The sequence below is a fragment of the Poecilia mexicana genome, unplaced genomic scaffold (assembly GCF_051168715.1).
Source record: "Poecilia mexicana isolate PSO_F unplaced genomic scaffold, ASM5116871v1 scaffold_18, whole genome shotgun sequence".
NCBI classification, from domain to species: domain Eukaryota; kingdom Metazoa; phylum Chordata; class Actinopteri; order Cyprinodontiformes; family Poeciliidae; genus Poecilia; species Poecilia mexicana.
Window position 1 is genome coordinate 248,302 of NW_028263387.1, and position 19,320 is coordinate 267,621.

At 37.5% G+C, this 19,320-nt stretch overlaps 1 protein-coding gene across 1 annotated transcript in view; it reads left to right on the forward strand.

The window, feature by feature from the left end:
- ank2b (ankyrin 2b, neuronal) overlaps positions 1–19,320 on the forward strand; it is a 118,170-nt gene that overhangs the window by 4,824 nt on the left and 94,026 nt on the right. The window contains exons 3-6 of the mRNA XM_088015971.1: positions 177–275; positions 3,909–4,007; positions 4,147–4,245; positions 4,394–4,579. Of these exons, the coding sequence (XP_087872097.1) occupies positions 177–275; positions 3,909–4,007; positions 4,147–4,245; positions 4,394–4,579 (483 nt within the window). The remainder of the gene's footprint in view (positions 1–176; positions 276–3,908; positions 4,008–4,146; positions 4,246–4,393; positions 4,580–19,320) is intronic.

A 19,320-nucleotide genomic window follows, 5' to 3' on the forward strand; every position in this document is an offset into this window, starting at 1 on the left:
GATAAGCAGCTCTTCACACTGCTCCTGTGCCCTAGAAAGATGGACACAGATGACAATCATGCTTCTTTAATGATAGACTTAGAAGATAAGGTTGTAACTATTTTGTCCAAATGTGACAGTTTGTCTTTGCCTTGTCTTCGAACCTCAGCTCTGATATTTCTTTCTTTTATCCCCAGAATGGTCTGAATGCTTTGCATCTGGCTGCCAAGGAAGGTCATGTGGATCTGGTCCAGGAGCTGTTAGATCGGGGTGCATCTGTGGATTCATCCACAAAGGTAAGATATAATATATCCATGCATAACATCCAACATCAGCTGTAGTCGTTGTACATGTTTACATATCCAGTCTTAACATGTAATATTGTTCTATAGATAAACCACCTGTTTTCATTCACTGTTTCAACATAGCAGTAAACACGTTGTTGTCGGCTTGTGTCAGAAGCTCAGTTCTTTAGCCGAGCTTGACCTATAGCTCCATGACCGCTGATCTTTCCTCTGTGAGTCTGAAATCTGACACCAGACAGAAAAGTCAGTCTTTATCGAGCTTCCTTTTTAAAAAACTTCTAGTGATGTTTAAACCAACTTATTAATTTAAAAGAGATTTCCTCTGCAGTTATGACAGATGTTATTCATTGAGAAAAACAAGTTCTGCATGTTTTTACTCCCGAAACAGAGCTCCAGAGTAAAGGTGGAGGGTTAAAGGAAAATGATACGTAAAGTGGGGTCAGTGCCATGGGGCCAGGCCCCTCCTCAGAGAATACCGGTCTTGCCATAAGCTGCAATAAGAGAAGGAGTTACTTCCAGTTTGTCATGTTGCAACTAACCTTGGTGATGCTCCAAAGTGCAAGTGTTAGCAAACATTATGCCGGAAAGTATTTTTAAATGGACGAAGAATGTTAAAGTTACACAAAAGATTACTGTGAGTATGTAGTCTTTTGTATATTCAACTGCAAACTTTTTGCCATTGTATCTTATGACATTGACTGTGTTTGTGAGACATACTGTAAGTGGATTCTCTCCTTTTGGATTTGGTGAAGGTGTCATGGGAGTTTAATTTCCTATTCAGTTGTTGTGGTGACCTGGCAAAGACTATGTCAGGGCCGTGCAGAGGCCACTGAAGGGGCAGGTGCTAAAGCCCGCCTAGTCCCCCCCTCTGCACGTGCCTAGTCCTGTGTGACATTCTGTGTGTTGTGCCACAGTCAGTTTAAAAGTTGTGCAGTCCCTGTTTAAAACAATTATTTTAGTAATCAAGTAATCTATTCATTATTCTGATGATTAATCAAGTAATCGACAAAAATATTTAGTAAAATAAAATACTGACAAATATTCGCATAACAGCAGTATTAATATTGGATGTCAATATCGGCACAAATTCTCATATTTATGCATTCCTAACAATTATTTTTCTGAAGTTTAGAAAAAATAACCTGTACAGCTTATGTACTCACCAGCCAATTTAATAGGTACGCCTTGCTAGAACTGGGTTTGACCCCCTTTTGCCTTCAGAACTGCCTTAATCCTTTGAGACATGCACTGTAAAAAAATAAACGGCCTCAATTTATGGTAAAAAACTGGCAGCTGAGTTGCCAGAATTTTATCGTCTTTGTACGGTAAAATTCTGGCAACCAAAACTGACAGTTTTTTACCGTGTTTTCCAAATACGGTAAAATACCGTATTTCCTAAAATATTTTTAAAAAAAATTAAAATGTCGTTTTGCCGTAGTAATTATGCCTGAGGCATAATATCTACATAAGTGAAAAACACGGCCAGACTGTATGATATATTGACACTTTATTGTAAGAAAAAAACAACAACCGAAAACCTTATGGTAAATTACTGGTCACTGTTTTTACCAGAATTTTACCATAAAAATTACAGTACAACACACAAGGAAGTGTAAATTGTCAGCATTTCTATACAGAAAGTTATAAAGAAAATACATTCAAATTAAACAAAAATACAGATTACGAGTAATCCACTTAAAGAAACAATTTCTATTTAAAAATTCAGATAAAAAAAGAACCAATTCTATGTTCTGTCCAGTTTCCTCACGGTATTACTGAGATCTGGAAAACAAAACAAACAAAAAAAAACAGCATGTGTCCACATAAGAGAACCTGTTGTAGAAGAAAAACCGGTGATAAAACGATTCTTGTTCTGGGTTGAAAGTCACTGAGTTCAGACTTTGCTCAGGATGGTTTTCTTCCCAGTCACAGGTTGAAATTGAGACTCACATGTTGTCAATCAGGTGTTTCCTCTCTGCTGGAAAACAAACAAAGCAAAAGTTAGAAAGATGCACTACATGAACATCATATAAATGCACCATTCGCTTAAATGTTTGTTTCATCTTTGTTGACTTGCGTATGGAGACTGGTACTTCAACCAGGAGGTGTGATCATTTCTGACTGAAAAGCCAGTAGTTCTTAAACCTGTTTGTTGTCGACAGGTGTGATCCTCTCTGGAACCAGACAAAATACACAAACAAAAACCACAAATAAAAACAAATATAACAGTTTACGCAATTTATGGAATAGATACTCACCATTTATCTGAGTCTCATGAAGGCCAATAAGTTGTCTTCAACCATTTATGTAAGTTACAATTCCTGCAAGCTAGCAGAAATAAAGCTGTAAACGTGAACATGTTTCATAGAGGCAAACAAAGGAGTAGGAGTTTGCTTTGAGGAAGGGGACCACTTCATTATTCTTTTATCTTTAAGGCCTTCCATAGTGGAGTACTTTGATGCATGCGATGGAGCATTGTCCTGCATAAAAATCATGGTCTTCTTGAAAGATGCAGACTTTTTCCTGGACCACAGCTTGAAGAAAGTGTCTTCTAAAAACTGGCAGTAGGTTTAGGACTTGATTTTGAGTCCAACTTCAACCCGAAAAGGTCCAACCAGCTCATCTCTAATAATACCAGCCTATACCAGCGCCCTGCCTCCACCTTGCTCGTGTCTGATGTGAAGTGGAACTCTGTGCCTAGTACTGATCCAGCCACAGGTCCATCCATCTGGTCCGTCAAGACTCATTCTCATCTCATCAATCCATAGAACCTTTGAAAAATCTGTTCAGATCTGTCTTGGCCCAGGCTTGATGTTCCAACTTATGTGTCTTGCTCGATGGGGGTCGGGTTTCAGCGTTCCTCATCTTGGCCATGTCTCTGAACATCTTGTACTTCTGGGCACTGCAGGTAGGTTGCAGTTCTGGAAAATGACAGGATGGGTTCCTGTAGCTTCACGTTTGATTCTTCTCAACTCTTTGGCATTTAATTTACATCTTTTTTCCTCAACACGTTTCTTGTAAACCTGTTAGCTATTTGCAGCAAAACGTTTGATGGTTGTGTGATCACGCCCCAATATCTTAGTAATTTCAAGCGTGCTGCATCCCTCTGAAAGACCTTTTACAATTTTGGACTTTTCAGAGTCACTTAAATGTCTTTATTGGCCCATTTTGCCTGAGGAAAAGAAGCTGCCTAATAATTATACACATCTTGATATTGGATGTTGATCTTCTTAGCCCCACCCTCCCTCACTAAACAAATACACATCAGCTGATATGTTTAGATTCAACAAGCATTCAAGTTTATGCAGCCTGGAATTGGAAAATATGCATACAAATGATGATATCATCAAAACTAAGTTATAATTGTGCACACAGTGTACTTACAGAGCATACAGTTTTGCCTTTTGGCTGTTAAAATAACGAAAAATAATTTGAAGAATAGAACTTAAGAAGAGGCATCTAACTGTGTGGAAGAGAAAACCTTCTCTGCATCCTACTCTTGTTGCCTTGACCAGTACTCATTGATGTGCTTCTTATTAACATTTGCTGCATTCAACAGTTAATGTTAATTTGAAGTCAGGAAAAAATATCCTTCTCACCTGAACCTATTTCCTGTTTTTTCAGAAAGGAAACACAGCCCTGCACATATCCTCTCTGGCTGGTCAGGCAGAAGTTGTGAAGATCCTGACCAAACGAGGAGCTGACATCAATTCACAGTCTCAGGTAAACCCCTGTTCTCATCTTCCACAGCTGTTGATTACATTTCTCTCTCGAGCCAGGACCTTACTGCTGTAACTTTTTGAGAATTACTAAATAATGGTGTAAGACCTTACGAGTAACCATTAGGTTTGGGATGTTCCAGAATGGATTCACTCCTCTCTACATGGCGGCCCAGGAGAATCACATGGATGTAGTGCGCTACTTGCTTGAGAATGGAGGCAACCAGAGCATTGCAACAGAAGTGAGTAATCTGAGGCTCCTCCTTTTGCCAAATGTTAAAACCACCATCACTTTTTGTGGATATTTTATTAATCATATTCCTTGTAAGTATTGGGCATGGATATGTGGTAAGTAACCATTCCATTTTTTCTCCGTCTTCTCTCATCTAGGATGGTTTTACACCCCTAGCAATTGCCCTCCAGCAGGGACACAACCAGGTGGTTTCCATCTTACTGGAAAACGATACCAAAGGCAAGGTTCGCCTGCCCGCCTTGCACATTGCCGCACGCAAGGATGATACCAAATCAGCCGCCCTGCTACTTCAGAATGATCACAATGCCGATGTCCAGTCAAAGGTATGGCCGTTGTTCATTGTGATGGGTTAGGCTTGGCATGTGTGGAAGTATAGTAGCTCATGTGGTACTTGGTGCGTTGTCAGTGTTTTATATGGAGGGTAGATAGAGCTAAGTAAAATATGCAGAGCTATTATGATGAAATGAGTTGTTTGAGACGTTCCAGGCTTTACATCTGGTAGCCAATAGGGAAATCATTGGACAATTGTGAGGTAGCGCTAGCAGCTTTAGCTCACTAACTGTAGGAATTCACCACATAAGTGATAACTATTTTCCTTCATCTATCAAACTGTGGTCGGTATCTGGATAAGCTCTGCTGATGGTCAATAATCTTATTGTTCTGTTGTCTTAAAAAAAACTCTTCAGAATCAAATTCAATCATTCACTTTATTTTGGTAAATTGTCCACATTAAACACAGGACACAAACAAACAAACAAACAAACAAACAAACAAACAATAAACAAACCCATAATTTACCAAAAAGGGAATAGGCTGAAGCCAAGCTTATTCTTGCCTACCCTATTTTGTACCCAACAACCTACCAAGATATCTTCGCAATACACATATAAGATTTTATCATTTTACATTTTAGAGCTCTTTTAAAGCTCACCAAGAAAGGACATAACTTAAAATCATCATTCAATTCATTCCATAGTTTCACACCAATAACTGAAACACATCTAGACTTTATCTGGCTTTTCTTTTTTGCACATTCAAATTATATTTATTCTCTCTCAATTTAAATAATTTCTGAATACCAGAAGGAAGACTTTTGTTCAATGCTTTATACATTATTTCTAGTATTTTTACATAAACAATATCTTTAAATGTTAAACTCTTCATTCAAAATAATATATTATCAGTTGGTTCACAGTATCCCACCGTATTAAAAAGCCTTATAGGTTATTTTTGCAACTTAACTAATACATCAGTGTTGGTTTTACTTGCATTTCCCCAGATTCCTGAGCAATAAGACAAAGAAGGCATAACCAAAGAAGAATATATAGTATGAGGGTCTTTAACATTTACTAGATCTATAAATCTTTGTTATACTGAAGATTTGATTAACGTTTGTGGGTGCATCATAGCTGAATAGTGATCACAATACCCATGTTTTCCTTCTTACCCACAGTGATGCTGCAGAAATTACCCTTTATAGGGGCTTGATAGTTTCATTAAAAGTGTAAAAGATCACCCAAATTTTCTACCAGGGCTTAATTAGGTCTAACCCAGTTTTGTTTGGGATCACAGTAATGAGATTACTTGTACCTACAGTGATCATTATCTACAGTCTTGATCATATATAGTTGTAGCCAGAGGGAAATGCGTATCATGCTATAGTTTGTTTGATGCTTTTGTATGAATGTAATCTCTCATCTTAAAAAAATATTTTCATAAGAACGTAAATATAACTGCAAAAGCAAGCCTGTCTTTAATCCATCTCGTCCTTCCACAACTCTACCAACTGAGCTGGTTATGTCTCGTGTCAGTGTGTACTTCTATCAGTGAAGCTGACATTGCAGACACAGATTCAGATTTGATTTGCTCTTCATCCCTGGATGGATCATTCAGCATGCTAAAAACATGAACAAATTAAGTTTCATTCGCAGGTCTAGCATAATGCAATTCTAAAATTACTATTAAAAAGGTGTAACTACCAATAACATTAAAACCAAGTGAAACAAATAAAAATAGGTTTTAGAGTTCCTGAGTCGAGGAGTTGAGAATTAGCTTTACCGAGAGCAACAGCAGCGGGGCTGGTTATAATGCTAACATCATCCCCTACTTCACACCTACTCACAAACTCCACTCAGTGGCAAACTCTTGGCACCTTTCAGAGATACTTCAACTTTCCACAGCATATTATTGCCTTCCATTAATAATGAGGCTTGCACAACTCACACAGATCCTGACATAAAGGTGTCTTTTAAAAAGTACACTCATCTCTAATGGGGTCATACAAGGGAACTTTTAAAGTGTCACTCAAGACTCACAATCAGCTCTGTTTGCACCTATTAGTTGCAAATAAGATCTTTGGTACATGAGTTGGTACGCACATGACTGCAGGCCATCTAAGAGGGAAAACAACTTTGATCTAAAAGGTTCTTGTTTCTTACAACTGCAGTGGGTTTGAGCAGCATTCATTCAGTCATTACAGCTTAAATGAAACCACAGGACGTAATCAGACTGAAGATATTTAGCAATCATTGTTTCTTGTCGTTGCAAGCACATTTCTTTTTCCTTTCAGATTAGTTCAACCCAGGCCGAACGTGAACTGATATTCTTTCTCTTATGACAAAGTGTTGAATCATAAACAGAATGTATTTGAAATTAGCATATTATCCAGATACTAATCACAGTATGTTTATGACCAAGGTTTCTATACTTAGTTAATGCCAGCACCTCTAATTTGTTGTGATGTAGTTTTTGACACAAATCTGCTTAAATGTGTGTAGCGTCTGGTTTCCCATCAGTCTCTATGCATCTCTTTCTCCGTTTCTGTCATTCAGTGTCGCTGTGCCTGCCACGTCACTCCTGGTCCTGCCACTAACCGGGTCTCTCCTTCTTTTCCTTTTTCTCTCTTTAAATGCTCCCTTTCACACATTTCCCCTCATCACCTCTTCCTCCCTTTCCTCGCTGCACCGATGTCTAAGTGTAGCAATGTCCAGTGCATGGAGTGTGCCACTGTCTGCAGGTTGTATCTAAGGCTGCATGCTAACAGCTGGGGACAGATGATCCTAACGAATGTTTTGGACCATCAGCTAGGGGTGGGAGGGGTTAGGAAGACAACCTGAAGTTGATGGGGCTTTACTTACCAGTTGATGAAACAAGAATGTAATATTCTTTTAGTTGGGACTTTTTTCTGACATAGTTTTGTGGTTTTAAGTCACGTGGCTAGAAGAGGGTTTATATCAGTCCCCACATGTCCATTCAGTCTTTCTACATTGAAGCGCCTTATAAATTCCTGCTGAAACTCAAGTTCTTTACATTACAGTTATTGACGGTAATCATAAAAAACTTTAATTGCTCTATTTACTTCAGTTACCAAAAAAATTCTAAGATAATTCATTTATTTTGTTTGAAAAAACAAATTTAACAATTAGTTACTAAAGTTAAAAATAAAAACAAACTAAAAACAAATTAAAACAAAAGAAATAAATTCAATTTAAAAAATCTATTTGTAAATATGTATGTTTTCTTTATTATTTGTTTTAATAGCCTCTTTGAAATATTGACCACAGCTTAGAAAACAGTCTGAAAGGAAATCAATGTGATGTTTCCTTTTAGTGGGTTGAAAAATCTACTTTTTTCTACTTTGTTTCAGTATTTATTTTAGCCCAAATTCAAAGAAATGAGAACATGTACATCACCCCTTTAATACATGCATATTAATACAATATGCATGTATTAAAAAACTTGTTCTGAAAAAAGTTCACAAAAAACATAGAGTCTCATCTTACAGTTTGAAATCGATCCTACATTTATAGTTTTAGTCTACAAAGATATTGTTATGGATAACCAGCAGAAACTTTTATAGAATAAATTTATTTTCAGTTACATTTTTATCATACGTTTTCATGTGTAAACAGATATTTGTGTTACTTCTCATCTTGAAGTTGTAGAACCTTTTTATCCAAAGCCATTGTAGTAACCAGAGTGATACCAGCCAGGTTGCTTATTTAGCAACTCAACACTAATTGTAGATGCTTTTCTATCACATCCTGTCAGTGTTGTGTTTTAGTAATAATACTTCATAAAGCCACAGTTATTTCCCAGAATTTATCATTTACTTTAGTGAACGTTCTCTCCTGTAACACAGAGAATTCACAGGATAGAATAGAATAGAAATAGCCTTTATTCTGTCTTAGATGGCAAATTCAGGTATAACAGGAGCAAAGATATAGGCAAGTCAAATCATGTAGGTTCACAAAAAGATTAAAAAATAGATAGACAAATAGTAAGTACAATAGATTGTAAAGTAAGGACAAGTTTACAGCATAAAAAATAACATATTGACCCTTTGCATCTACGTCACTTAATTATTCGAGGCGCCATGACTTACACATTGGAAGTGAGAGATGGGAGTATTGAACAGAGCAACTGAACTTGTTTTTCCAAGTTGTTTTTGCCAGTTTATTCATGGCTTCTACTGGTTCAAGTCAAGCTATTTTGTCTGTAAACATAGCACACCTACTAGGGGCTTGTAGATTGCAATATTTACAAAAGTTGAAAATAGCTGGCTTAGAAATCGACCCATGCCTCCTCCCTCCTGACGTGTTGATCAAATGACTGACTTTGCCTGAATTCATACTGCATGATTTACAGTGGGAACAGAAAGTATTCAGCCCCCTTTAAATTTTCCACTTTTTGTTTCATTGCAGCCGTTTGCTAAAATCAAAACAGTTCATATTATTTCTCTTGTATGTACACTCAATATCCCATCTTGACAGAAAAAACACAAATTTATTAAAAAAGAAAAAGTGAAATATCACATGGTCATAAGTATTCAGACCCTTTGCTGTGACACTCATATTTAACTCATGCTGTCCATTTGTTCTGATCCTCCTTGAGATGGTTCTACTCCTTCATTGGAGTCTAGCAGTGTTTAATTAATCTGAATGGGCTTGATTAGGAAAAGCACACAGCTGTCTATACAAGACCTCACAGCTCACAGCACAGGTCAGAGCAAATGAGAATCATGAGGTGGAAGGAACCACCCAAGGAGCTCAGAGACAGAATTGTGGAAAGGCACAGATCAGGCCAAGGTTATAAAAGAATTTTTGCAGCACTCAAGGTTCCCAAGAGCCCAGTGGCCTCCATTTTCCTTGAATGGAAGAAGTTTGGGACGAGCAGAACTCTTCCTTAACCTGGCTGTCCAACTAAACGGAACAATCGCAGGAGAAGAGCATTGATGAGAGAGATAAAGAAGAACCCAAAGATCACCACTGAGCTCCAGAGATGCAGTGGGGAGATGGTCAACAATAACTGCAGCTCTCCAGTCGAGCCTTTATGGCAGAGTGGCCTGACGGAAGCCTCTCCTCAGTGCAGACATAGGAAAGCCTGCATAAAGTTTGCCAAAAAACACATGAAAGACTCCCAGACTATGAGATTTTCTGGTTTGATGAGACAAAGATTGAACTTTTTGGTGGTAATTTTAAGCGGTATGTGTGGAGGAAACCAGGCACTGCTCATCACCTGCCCAATACAATCCCAACAGCGAAACTATGGGGGTGTTTTTCAGCTGCAGGGACAGGACGACCGGTTACAGTTGAAGCAAAGATGAATGTGCCAAGTACAGAGATATCCTGGAAGAAAACCTCTTCCAGGAAGCTCGGGACCTCAAATGGGTCGAAGGTTCACTTTCCAACAAGACAATGACCCGAAGCACACAGCTAAAATAACAAAGGAGTGGCTTCGGAACAACTCTGTGAACATTCTTGACTGGCCCAGACAGAGCCCTGACCTAAACCCAATGGCTTCACAAACATTCACCATCCAACCTTACAGAACTGGAGAAGATCTGAAGAAAGAAAGGCAGAGGATCCCCAAATCCAGGTGTAAAAAAGGGTGCTTCTAATCAACACTGAGCAAAGGGTCTGAATACTTAAGACCATGTGATATTTCAGTTTTTCTTTTTTAATAAATTTGTAAAAATGTCTACATTTTAGGTTTTTTTTTTGTCAAGATATGAACTTTTTTGATTTTAGCAAATGGTTGCAATGAAACAGAGTGAAAAATGTAAAGGGGTCTGAATACTTTCCATAGTGACTGTATGTCATAAATGGCCTTTTCCCTTACACCAGAGCAGCCTTAAAAACGTACAAAAGACTAGATGCTAACCTTTTTTTTTTTTTTCTTTTGACGGTGCGGCATTGTCTCCATATTATTAAAGGTTAGACGCATACCTTCTCCATAAAGCAATATTTGGGATCTTTCTAATCATACTCACTTCTAAAGTATATGAATGTTTGTTTTCTCTGCGATTACACCGAGAGCTGACACTCCTTAAGACTGACAGCTCCTATCCATCAACATGTCATTCCTCATTCAAAGTTATGCAATAAAATCACAAGATTGGTTTGCATCCTTGTCTGTTTGTGCAGCAAACTGCACAGCATCCTTTGACCATTTTTAAAGTGAAATCACCAAAAAAGCGATATTAAATTACAGATGTGTGTTCTTTTGACAGGCTTTTCATGAGTGCATGGGTTGTTTTGACGTCTATCATGGCGCAGTGGCCAGAGTTCTGAAGAGCGTAACATCACATGCAAAAGGTCAATAGGTTAAATATTCCAGGAACCAGGGTATAATGAGTTGACCTCTAAACTGGTAGGAACTGCTGCATAGACAATCTTCACCCACTTTAATATAAGAGCATGAATATAAAGAAGTAAAAAATTCTTAACAGTCGATAAGCAACACAGATGTCAAACTTTATTCAGCTGAAAGTTTGCAAAACAGCTAAATAAATTAGTGCTTTCAAATTTATCCAGAAAAATTGATTTAGGGGAAGTTAAGTGCACTAAATCTTTTCAAAGTTAGCAAAAATGCTAAACAAAAAATTAGCGTTGCTAATAGTGCATTAGCAAAGAGTACCTACAACTGGGCTGCCTTGGTCCTTGAAGGTACACTGCAAGTTTGAGGAAAATCATCTTTGAGATGTGGGAAAGCAACCTGTAATTTAAAATAGTTAATATATTATATTAATATTCTTTATTGTATTATATATATTATATTATTCTATATTTAACTATTTTGTAGCATTTCAATGTAGTACTTAAGTCTTTTCACTATAATATGTGTTGGTGAGATAAATTTTGACTTAATGTCAATGAATTTGAAAGACAAACCACAGGATGTATCTGAGACAGGGAATAAAATAAGCCACTCTAGCCACGTCACTGCCCAGATTAGAATATGGCTGCACAGCCTCCTCTGCTGTGCATGGACTATAGTGGAGTTATGTGTAAAACAAAGCTAACTGAACTGGTCTTTCCCTCCCTCATTCCCTCTGCAACAGATGATGGTCAATAGGACTACTGAGGTATACACATCCCCCTTTAATTCACACAGATTTATTTCTTTATCATCCCCTTTTCTTTCTGTCCACCACCGTACCTTGTCTTGCAAAGTAACCATCGTTTGGGTCATTTTATACTTTCTCTGTTTCAGTTGATTTGGTACGGTTTATTCAGATTCCACCCTGTATGGCTGACAGGAATGGCTAAAGTTGCTGTCCCCTGCACAGTCCACAAATTTCATTACGTTGCATTAATATCACTGAATCTTTATTTTCCTTTATTATGTTCATTCCCCTGAGAAATTCATTTTCCATCTGGAATCCTCAGTGCATTTTTAAATATCATAAGCATCTCTGAGTAGCATAATGAATTGAAATGAATGCACTTTCCTTCTGTGATATCCTAATTTGATGCATACTGTGCTGATGCCTTCCCGAGAAAGCTGTCTGTTAGTCTGTTATATAAAGTAATAATGTCTGTTTGGTGTTGCATGGTCTCTCTTGTCTCTCTTGTCGCACTATTAACTAGTTGCTGAAGTTAAAGTAGAAGCAATGTACTGACACATGTCTGATATAATATTACACAAGTGCTTTAAATGAATGACCAAGGCTGCCAAAATGAAACTGAAATATTTTAAATTCAAACTATTTCCCAGCAGGGTTTGGTGAAAGATCATTTTAACTTGAGGTTAAAATGAAGAGTGAAGGGTCAGTTTCCCCTTCAAAGAATGAGAGTTTGTTCCAATAACTAGAGAAAGATTAATCTTTGTCTTTATTTTTTATTCAAAGGCAAAAGCGTTCGAAGACCCATTTCACTGAACACAGTAGAAGAGTCCCAAACAACAAAGACCACATGATTATATAGTCACAGCAAAAAAGAACACACCCAAAGTCTGAACTTATCTCCATTACTAGGTGGACAACAGAGCCACATCTTTATCCACTGTCATGCAACTGCCCAATTTTTAGTTAAGACTTTTCATTGGAAACCCACACCCTACCTGTATGGCAGGAAATGATGGCTGACAAGGATTCCAACCCCAACTTCTAGTTCTTCATCAGTAACTCATAGTTAATGTAATGTAATTTTATTTATATAGCACATTTTCTGCAACAAGTCAATACAAAGTGCTTTACAGGAATTAAATTGAAATGCAAACAAAATAACAAACCAAAGGAAAAAGCAAAAAAAAAAAAAAGTAAAGAAAAATAATCTAATGTTGATCTAAAGAATGAAAACTAAGTGCTCAAGTTCAGGGTTGCTAAGTATCCTCTGGTCTAATTCCATTTCTGGGGTGGAAGAACAGGAGTCTAAAAAGTAGTCTCGATCCAAAAGAGTCTCTGGGCTTCTGGTCTCTGGATCTAAATAGTGAGAACTCCACAGTTTCTGAAAAAAATAAGCTAAAGAGTGACTAATCTAATTCATTTTGGTTAAAAGCGAGTACTCCTCCGTTTCTAAATAACTGATAATAATCTAAAGATGAATAGCTAAATTCTAAGTTTGTTCTAAGTCCTTTTCTGGATTAAAAGTGAGTAGAAACAGTTTCTAACAAGTAGTAGTATAAAAAGTAACTAAATAGTGACTGTTCCTGTATTTCTGGATTCTAAGTTCGATGTAATTCTAATTCTAATTTTAATTCCTTTTCTAAGCTGTAGTAGAATGAGTCTCTCTGCATAAAAGTTATCTAGGAAGCATAATGTTGATCTAAATCATGTGTACTCCACAATTTCTAATATTACTAATAAACTAAAATAATCTAAAATTATCTTTTTCTGGGTTAAAAGTGAGTACTCCACAGTTTCTAACAAAATAAAAAAATAAAAAAGAGGAAAGGACACATTAGGGCAGATGGCAACATTCAGACAAAACAAAGACATGAGTGAAGGCGGTGACGGGCCATGAAATCACGTTGCTCAGCCTCCTGGCAAAGTCCGATAAAGGTGTTTGTTATCGAGGAATGATGTCCTTGGGAGCGCTCAGCTCCACAGCTCCATGGAAACAGGAGGGGGTGAGGAGGGAAGGAGCGTTGTGTTTACATATCTTCAAGGAGATTAGAGATGCGCAGCCCTTCAAAGGCCACATGGGGAAAGCCAATTCATAAACAGAATGTCTTAGGTCGGGAAGATTATAAATTTCAATCTTCCCTAAAGTCTCTCCGATACATCTCAGTTCCCAATCATCCAAATTAGTTTGGTGGTTCCACTGAACCAAAACTAGCAACTTCTCCAAGATCGATTTCAACTCTTTAGTGAGTTTTAGAGTCCTCGTCTCTGTCCACACCAACAGTCCGAGTGTTCGCTTGTTCGGCCAAGTCTGTCATAAATTTGTAGATAATCCAGGTATCTGTAAACTCCAAACAGCAGAAATCCTGTTATCATGAATAAATCCAGGGTGAATCCCGCCGGGTGTGTCCCCACAGGACAAGAGGGCTATCCTGTGCCCAGACTTCTCGTCCAGAAAATTTTATCAATTGCTTTGAGATCGATTGACCAGATCCATAATTTGTAGATTTGGATGATGTGCAAAGAAAGGCTCCAAAAATATAGAAAAAGACAAAACAGAGCAAGCAGGGCAGACAAGGGCAGGGAGGGAGCAGAGGAAAAAAGTGTCCGCCTTCATCGAGAACAAGAGAGAAAGTATTCAGGCTCTCTCACACTTATAGTGTAACAAACATTAAAGAAAAACATTTATATACACAAAGCACTACTTATCCTTACTGAGATAAAATTAAAATGAAATAGGGGGTGCTGTGGTGGTCCAGGGGCAAAGCACAACCCACGTATTGAGGCCTTATTCCTCGTGTCGGTGGTTGTAGGTTCAATTCCTGGCCTGGCAACATTTGCCGCATGTCTTCCCCCTCTCTCATTACCCTGTTTCGTGTCAATCTACTTTCAAATAAAGGCCACTAGAACCAACAAAACCTTAAAAAAAGAAAAAAAAAGAAAATGAAAGAGTTAAAATCAAATTTTCTATTACTCTTAAGTTCATCCACACAACAATGAACTTTGTTTGATTCAGTATTTCAAAACACCAAATACTACCCATAAACCATCAGAGTTCCCAGGCACCAACAGACCAGTTGTCACTTGAAGTAAAGGCAATTTTCAGCTAGCAGAAGTCATTAACGTGACTTTTTAGTTTATGTACAGCTAAACAAAATCTATAAAGTTATTTGTAATATTTAAATTTTAAATTACACAACATGAATTCATTTGTTTTTATGGGTTGCAATAATTGATATTTTTAGGACATTGATTTATATGTGACAGTAGGGATTGGCCAGCAAAGTATCCCACAATGCATTGTGCCAGCAGCAGCAATTTATTAAACCACTTTTTTATTGGTCACCAAAATTATTTTTAAGATGTTTAAGGCGAAAACGTGAGTTCATCAAGTATGAGGCTACTTTCAGCGCAGCAGAGCACTTATTGGCTAGTTTTTAGCATTTACATTTGTATGAAACATCACAATGAGTGTATACTCATTCTTATTCAAGGATATTTTTTTTCATTGTCATACCACCTTACTTGTTTGTGGTACGAAATACGGATTTGTGGTACAAAATTTGGACTTTTATGATATATGATTCAATTAAATTTAAATTTATGACCACCCCACTCTGCCTGATGGTGTAAGCCTTGCAAATGTTCTATTGAAAAAAGTGAAAAAATTATCACTGCTTTCCATATTTTCTGCCAAGTTTTGAGCAGAGAAACAAAAACCAAGCAGTAGCCAGGAACTGTTTCAATCAAGTATTTTTTTAGGTAGTTTCTAGTTCATAAAAACTTGACTTTGGTTGTTCATTATATAATCACAACACACTAAGATTTATTAAATTAAACATAAATAAATTATGCAAGTAGTTGCCTTATTCTAAGGCCAATCTTAGTTGGTGGTTTCCATGGTAACAGTAGGACTTTAGCATTCTTTAGGTTCCAGTGGAAGACATTCTTGTAGCATAAAGTCTGTCCACTCAAGATGTCTCTGGGTAATCTGTGATCAACATGTCCCACTTCATTTGTGTTGATGCTCTGGAAAGGATAGCAGAGTTAAAGTCCTGTTAGCATTTTGCTATTCTCATTATGTCTCACAAACTACAGTGGATTGTGTCTGCTGACTTTGTCATCTGGAGGTATTCTAATCTCGCTATTTGTTCTTTTGTTATTTTTTTGTGTTTAGCTGAGTACATTTTAGGATATAGGCCTAACCCCAGCCATCATCAAGTTTAAAGCATAATAACAAGAGATTGGCTTTAAAGGTACAGTATACAGTACAGTATCATTGAAAGTGTAAAAATGTACTCCATTACATAGGATGTAAAACTACTCTTTGTTCTGCATCACTGCAGTCTGGAAACTAGAAAAGATCCTGTTCTTTTTCACAGATTAATGCACAGCAACATTCAAAACTCAACCCTGTTGTTATATTGGCAGCCCTGGTCATTCACATTTAAAAGATTACTGATAGAACCTCTTTTTAAAATACTTTTTACTTATTATTTTCTACTTTTTAAAGAAAATGAGAAAATAACAGGTTGTTATTGTTTTCTGAATAGGAGACATGTGACACTTAATGTGAATAAAGCATTTACACTTAAATGGATCCACAATTAGTTGAACATGTTGGCCTAAATATGTTGCAATTTTGCTATTAGCTAAAAAAATGCTATTTATGATGTGTCAAAACTCACAATTACCTGAAAATATTTATGTTTTCCATTATATTTTCACCCATGGAGGTCACCATTTTTTCATCTGTGCCATGCATGGTGGGCTGGTGACCTGGTTTGGTCTGGAAACGCAGGAAGCTCTGTCTTTACTGTAGTTATTTTTTATCACTAGTTTTATCACTATATTTATGATTGGTGTAAGTTAAAATTCACAGCGTCGCTGTTGGCTGTAATTAAAATAGAGAAAAAATAGTGAGGTGAAGTCTGGACTGCTTCCCACATGAAAAAAAAAAGAAGAGCACAGTGGGAAAGAGCTGAGCACAACTTCCGAAGGACTCGCATTTGTGCTCTCAACATTTCTCTCCAGAAGAGTTTGAATCATGTCTACAAGCAAAATTTATGAAAGATTTAACAGGTGGTTGTTACCCTTGCAAGCTAAAAACATATGTCGTCCTGACAGTTTTTATCCACAAAATGTCTAAACTCTGGCACCGGCTAGCAAGACAAAAATACTGGGAGAAACATCAGAAACAGGCAGCACTGCAAGCTCCTTTAAACAGTAAAGAAGCTATCGCCACTGCCACCAGTACCGAATGTGAAACCACAGACCCAACACCGAACCAAAGACCAGAGCCTAACCAGGTGTTACTGGACTGAAGACTGGATCCAACACAGAGCTACTTAGTACCACTTACTGGATCACACAGTCTGGACCAGAGAGTCATGTAATTCATTGTTTCATTTATGAAGCTGAAGGCAGCATCACAAACACCAACTTTTCTGGCTAACTGCCTCTTCATCCGTTTGGTCCTCCTCATCTTCACTGTGATTTCTACATTCCCATCAATTTCAATGTGCTCTGGTTCAAATTGAAAAGGGTCAACAAGGTTACTTGTTGCTGTTTTGACTGGATGGAGTTAGCAAAATTGGAGCTAGCATATGTCATTTACCCAGAATGCATTGCAGCGTAAACACCATGGCAACATCCGTGTGACAATATTTTATTAAAATTCATAACAGTCTACAGTATTATTACTGTATTGATTTAACATCTAAAATAAATGTTTTTCAAATAGTCTATTGTTACAACTAATCGTGGATCCCTTTAAAACCTGATGTTTACATACACTGCGTGCAACAACAACACCGTTTTTTTCACAATAAATTTTTCCTGAAATTGTATCTATTTGCTAAATGCCAGAAAAATAACAGCAATTTAAAATTTCTTTACATTTGGCTAAATGGTTAGTCACTGTCCAATTGGAAGACACATTTGTATCCAACCTTTAACTGCCTGGCTGATATCTTCAGATGTTGCTTAACCCTTGTATGTATAAATGGGGTCCAACTGACCCCACACACGTAAAACGTGTATCATTTGCCATAGTCCTCTACGTTTGCCTCAGTCCTCACACACACAAGGGTTAAGTATTTCCATATAATCTTCTTCATCTTGTTCAATTTCTAAACCCTCCTGTTTTTTCTTCCAAATTTAACTTTTGCTATAATGAAAAAACACTTCAACTTTTGTTTTCAAGACATGTCTTGTGGTCTGATGAAACTAAAGGTTTGTCTGAGTGAATTTGCAAATCTGACTTTTTATGCTGCTTTTTGAGCAATGGCTTCTTCCTGTCTGAGTGACATTTCAGCTGAGGTTGCTACAGGTCTCTCTTAACAGCCTCATTAGCAGTTTTACTACCTTTTGTTCTGGAGTTGATTTGTACATTTCCCACCAGAATCCGTTCATCTGTGGAACAGAACTCCTCTCCTTTCTGAAAGACCTTGTGGTTGAATGTCCGCATGATGTTTATTCTCGCATATATTTGTTTAAAACTGACTTTCCACTGAAATCTAATTTTGTGAAATGAAGCCTAGGCAGAAATTCAAACTGGAAGTCTCTCTTCAGCCTCACCTGCATCATCCAGTCACTGGATCATGCGCTTCTACCACAGCCTATCAGCAACGGACCACTCCTCATTGTAACCAATCATCGAGCAAGTCTCCATTTATAAGGCCCTCCATCCGTGGCTCTCTCTGCCCACCAGCTGAGCTTCAACCCAACTCCACCCCTTCTCCACTCTTGTGCCTCATTCAGGCTTTCATCCCCTCTTTGGCTTCCACCACCAGTGTCCCGGCCTCGGGGGGGAAGACGTCTCTGGTTCTCATCCTGAGCTGCTTATCCAGGCTTATTGCGGTTCACATTTACAAGAAGTCAACTGCTGGGATCAGAGCGGCAAAACTTTAATTTATTCATGGCAAATAAAACTTTCTAATTGGAGATTTTTGGAGAGACTCACAAGTTAATTGAACTTGTGAGTCCATAAATAACATCATCATCCAGGTTTGCATTAACAATTTAGAGGCACATAAGATTTCGACCTTGAAGAATGTAATGACAATCTCATGTTCTGGAATTTATCAAATACAAATGATGTTGGTAACCCTAATTGACAATAACATTTAAATGTATCCAGTGTATGTAAATACCCGGCTTCATTTATTTTGCCTAACAGCATTGCACTGAGGAGCATGATGCATCCACAGTTTTTTAATTTGCACCATTCTAAGCTTTTAACTGTGTAATGTTTGAAACCATCTCGTTAGTCACTGTTTTCTCCACACTCTTGTAAACAACTTTTTCATATTAAATCGGACCAACACTTACAGAATGGCAAGGTAAGGCAAGAATTTCACAACTCCTCCAACCTGCTCTGCAATCTCTAACTTTCCCCATGTATTTCTCATTGCTAGCTCTAATCACTCTATGATGTACTGTCAACATAGTGCACTGGTGTTAATGGGAACCATAAATTTTGCTTTGTGCCATCTATTAAGTTTTATTATTAGCTGCTTGTAATTTTGACTAGATAATATTTTTGTCCATCTTCATCTCAGTCTGGATGACAATCTGTTTAGCTTTTTGGAGGAGGAGGTCTTAATTTCTATAATGTTCACCTTGCATGAAAAATGAGTTTGTCTTTCCAAATTATTTGTAGTTGTTACATGTGTGACTTGTATATATTTTTTGGGGGGTGTTCTCTTTTCCAGTTTA